The sequence below is a fragment of the Aedes albopictus genome, chromosome 2 (assembly GCF_035046485.1).
Source record: "Aedes albopictus strain Foshan chromosome 2, AalbF5, whole genome shotgun sequence".
Taxonomy (NCBI): Eukaryota; Metazoa; Arthropoda; class Insecta; order Diptera; family Culicidae; genus Aedes; species Aedes albopictus.
In genome coordinates, this window is record NC_085137.1 from 480,613,598 (window position 1) to 480,618,578 (window position 4,981).

General features: G+C 41.8%; 1 protein-coding gene across 1 annotated transcript; it reads left to right on the top strand.

The window, feature by feature from the left end:
• The first annotated feature begins 296 nt into the window (after positions 1 to 296).
• Positions 297 to 1,826, top strand: LOC109413981 (clavesin-2). Its single transcript, XM_019687711.3, has 2 exons — positions 297 to 1,285; positions 1,345 to 1,826. The coding sequence occupies exons 1-2, from the start codon at positions 557 to 559 to the stop codon at positions 1,594 to 1,596; spliced, it is 981 nt and encodes a 326-aa protein (XP_019543256.2). The 5' UTR covers positions 297 to 556; the 3' UTR covers positions 1,597 to 1,826.
• The last annotated feature ends 3,155 nt before the right edge of the window (positions 1,827 to 4,981 follow it).

Sequence of the window (4,981 nt, forward strand, 5' to 3'; positions counted from 1 at the left end):
AGCACGTGATTATGCAAACAATTTGATAGTTCATGATTCTCTTTTTATTTTGTAAACTAATGTAAATGATTCCTTATGCAGATTTTAAAGCATGTCATGTACGTGATTTAGTTCTATCGTAGAATATTTTTTAAATGTTCCAAATAGTCAGACTCTAAGGGGCGACAAGCCAAGCTACGCCAATGAAGACTATCCCAACACATTTCGACAGCACATTTGTCAAACCTTTCCAAACAGAACACTGCAACCGGCTCTACTGGAAACGCAATCTGCCTGTGTGTTGTATTTTAGTGCACATCACTAAATACCATGACTTCATTCTCCGATTCTGGGCAGACAGCGTCGCACATCAGACTTCGCATCACCGGACCGGGCAGCGCCGGCTCGTGTTAGTTAGTGCGGGTGTACGTTATCTCTCCCCGCGGAGATCGTTTGTTAGTTCAATTATTACTGCTCACATTCGGAGAGGGCATCTGATTCCGTATAGGTCGTGCGTCGTCGACGTTAGAATAATAATTGTACAATTGTTACGCGCTTCGTCTGGGTTGAGAAAATTATGGCAGACTCCAGTGATAAAAACGGGAACATATTTTCGACTGCTGAAGATCATATGTTCGGTTTTCCAGGATTGGAAGATCGTTTAAAACGTATGGCTACCAAAGAATTGAAGGAAAGTGAGTTTATTCGGAAACAATCTTTGGAGCAGATGCGAGACTGGATTGCCAAGAACCGGAGGATCAAGAATTGCCGAACTGATGATCGCTTTTTACTGCGATTTCTACGAGTCAGAAAGTTCTCGGTAGTGAAAGCGTGTGAAACGCTAGAAAAATATTTAGTAATGCGTCAGACGTATCCGAAGTGGTGCAAGAATCTCGATCCTCTAGATGAAACCCTCCAAGAGGCGCTGGACTACTGTGCCCTGGTTCCGGTCGGTCGTGACAGCGAAGGTCGATTAGTGATCGTGGGAGTCGTTCGTAACTTCGACGCCCAAAAATACAAGTCAGAACACATGATTCGTCTCAGTATGATCGTTACGGAGTCGCTCATCGATGACGAGGCCAATCAGATTGCCGGCTTCACGCACGTGTTCGATAATTCCGACATGACTTTAGCCCATGTCACCTGTTGGTCTTTGGAGAACGTCTCTGGCTATCTACGCAGCGTAATGAACGCCGTTCCGATCCGATTGAAGCAGAATCACTTCGTCAACGTTCCGCCCTTTGCGGCCTGGGTGACCAAATACTGCATGTCGGTTGCAAGCGAAAAGCTCAAGTCACGAATTCATGTAAGTCTACAATGTGCAAGTCAGAGATTTTTTCCATCAAAAAGATTTATTGATTTCAGTGTCATGCCAGCTTGGGGGAGTTAAAAGAAAACTTCGATGTGAAGCTGTTGCCACTAGAATACGGAGGGCATGTGCCACTGGCTGAGCTGAACGATCGATTCAAAAAGTATTTGCTCGGGAAGCGAGAAATGCTACTGGCCCTGGATGAGATGGAAATACAGCTGACTGGCCGAACGGAGACGGTAAACGGTGGTGTGGACATTGTGGATGCTGGCGCAATTGGAAGCTTTAGAAAGTTGCAAATCGATTGAGGCGAACTACGTTTAGACTTATTTTGCATACCTCGCTGCTGTAATCTTATCTCTTATATTGTGATATGTGCAGGGGGACTACACACAGGTTTTGTTTTGAATCTGATTGGTTATCACAGGGTACCACAAATTTTAGCCAACCACGACGACCGCTTAACTTTAGGTTTAGCGATATTTACATGTAAATTGATAGGAAAAGCAATAAAATATTTTAAACACTTCTGACATAATTGGGGACAACAAACAGAGAAATTCCTACGTTATTAAACTTAATTAAATTTGAAAAAAATCTAAAAAAATCTAAAAATGAAGGCTTAAGAATGGTTTGCATTTGGGAAGTTGTAATGAGTTTAAATAGGTCATGAGTGCTTGTATTTTCTTGGACCATTTATCAAATGTGAATATTTTTTATCAGCTGAGTCGTAAATAGTGAGTAATCGAACAAAATGAAGCGCTAAAAGGGTTAAACAAACACAGAGTGCATGGCATATATTCTTGTTTCAACAGTATCAATCAATTTAAGTACTACCGTGGAAAAAAAAACTGAGAGGAAATTCGGACAAGTTTCCTAAAGAACTTTTCACTTGAACTTTTAGAGGCAACTTCCGGGAATCTCTTGGCTGAAGATTCTTAAAAAAAAATCAGATTTTCTCGGTTCATCCATTCGTGAGTTTTGTTGCCTCAAAGAAACTTCAAACTAATTTTTATATATATATAGCAGATAGAAGATAGAAGATATTGTTGTAAAATTTGGCATTTTTCTTCAAAAATGTCATGTTATACATATAACAACATTGACTCAGTAGAGTGTCTCAAAACAACTCAATTTTCGGAAGGTCAAGTTTTGCAACCCTTTTATTTTAAGACATTTTTATAGAATGTTTCGACTTAGAAAAAAAAAACACCTGAAGAATTATTGATGTCAACCTTTGAGAAATGATCATTTTTCATTAAAAACTGAATATGAATTCAGTTTTTTATTTATTATCCCTGAATTTAGCAAATGCATTTGTATTTTAATATGGATATAATGTATATCCGAGAGATATTAGTTTTTGCCATTTTACGTTTGTATTGATGTTAAAAGCACTATCCGCAAATCGTCCTCGTCCTCTCGAGAACCATTCGACACTGATTTTTCATTTGGGCCTAACTGACATTTTCGAGTTCTCTTCATCGATCCTCTCTTTGTGTTATCACAGAATGTGTATATTGAGTTTTTCAAAGATTTTTTGGTTGAAATGCGAAGAAGGCGACTACATGTTGCTATAGAAACAAAAAGAATAATGATTTTGTTTGTTTTGATCAAGTTATTAGCGAAAGAGAGAGTCGACGAAGAGAAATCGATCAAAACAGTTAGGCCCTTATGAAAAATCATTGTCGCATTGTAATCGGATTGCTATCCTGATGACGTGACCCGCCCACCATAACCTCCCGATTTTCGCAATGTGGACAATGGTTGGTTCAAGACTGATGCATCATGGTTTAAATATTTACCTTCTCCAAGTCCCGTCTTTCATCTGCGCTACACCGTAGATGGTACGCAGCACCTTCCGTTCCAAAACTCCAAAGGCACGTTTGTCCTCTGCACGTAGAGCCCATGTTTCGTGCACATAGAGGACTACCAGTCTTATCACCGTTTTGTAGACAGTTAACTTCGTGTGACGGCGAACTTTGTTCGATCGTAGAGTTCTGCGGGAGTTCAAGGTAAGCTCGATTTCCTACCACAATGCATCTCTGAATTTCTCTGCTGGTGTCGTTGTCGGCGATCACCAGTGAACCCAAGTACATGAGTTCTTCAACCGCCTCGATTTCAATACCGTCGATAGAGCCCTTTGCCATCATGTACTTTGTCTTCGACACATTAATGACTAATCCAATGAGTGTGTGATGGAGATTTCGTCCGGGTGCCGGTGTCGCGCGCTTTTGCTTTGGTCGTTCGATTTTTCTTTTTCTCTATTCGGAAATGAGCATTTCGTTGTGTCGCGTCTTTTGTGGCAACACTGAACGATCACCTGATGTGGGTGATCAGTTGTTTGCTTCTCATATGAAGTGAACAATAGTGCATCAGCTTGCATGTTCGTTCGTGTCATTTGCAGTTAAATATTTGGCGACTTGCTTCCGCGGTTCGATTCGAAATATTAAGTGACCACCTGACGTGGGTGATCGATTGTTTGCTTTCCGAGTGAAGCGAATAATAGTGTGTTAGATTGCATATTTTGTCGCGTCGTTTGCAGTAAATATTAAGCGACCACCTGATGCGGGTGGTCGATTGTTTGCTTTCCGCGTAAAGCAAACAATAGTGCGGCAACCAGCATGACACGAAGGTCATATTACTTATCAAACTGAATCCAGACCCAACGATACCTTTCCTACTAACAAACACTCCTTCCTGCAGCCTTTGGTGGAGTCGCAGCGGTAAACGCGGGCCTTCACTTAACAAAGGTTGTTACTAATATTCCTTCCCTTTTCCAACCTGACTGCAAGGACGTGGCCGGCGCCGTTATTGTACCATTAAAGAGAGTCTCTGAAGCGTGCACAGTGAGAATATTGACCACTCCCAGTCAATTATTCAATTGATTCATTGTGCAACTGTCATTGGTTCGGGTCAATCACGGAATAGCAACCATAGATGTGTGCAGTCAGTCTAAGCTAAGCTAAGCTAAGACACATTAATGACTAATCCAATTCTCCAGGCTTCATTCTTTATTCGGATGTACGTTTCCACCATCGTCTCAAATTTACGAGCAATAATATCAATATCATCGGCGAAACCAAACAGCTGAACAGACTTCTTGAAAAGCGTTCCACTCGTGTTTATCCTCGCTCTCCTTAATACACCCTCTAAAAGTAATGTTGAACAGCAAGTACGAAAGACCATTACCTTGCCGCAACCCTCTGCGAGATTCGAAGGGACTCGAGAGTGTCCCTGATACTCGAACTACGCACATCACTCGATCCATCGTCGCCTTGATCAATCGTATCAGTTTATCCGGGAATCCGTATTCGTGCATAATCTGCCATAGCTGTTCTCGATCGATTGTATTATATGCCGATTTGAAATCGATGAACAAGTGATGTGTGGGCACGTTGTATTCGCGGCATTTCTGCAACACCTGGCGGATGGCGAATATCTGGTTCGTTGTAGCTGATATTGCCCCACGAACGCTCTTGCAATCGGTGATAGACGGCGGCATAAAATTTGAGAGAGTATCTTGTAGGCAGCGCTCAGTAGTGTGATCGCACGGTAGTTCCCGCAATCCAATTTGTCGCCCTTTTTTGTAGATGGGACACACGATACCTTCCATCCATTCCTCCGGTAATACTTCCTCCTCCCAAATCTAGGTAATGACCCAGTGTAGTGCTCTCACCAGTGCTTCTCCAT

Coding starts and splice junctions, on each gene's coding strand:
- LOC109413981 (XM_019687711.3), top strand. CDS start 557: ATGGCAGACTCCAGTGATAAAAACGGGAACATATTTTCGACTGCTGAA. Junction 1,286..1,344: donor AGCTCAAGTCACGAATTCAT/GTAAGTCTACAA, acceptor TATTGATTTCAG/TGTCATGCCAGCTTGGGGGA.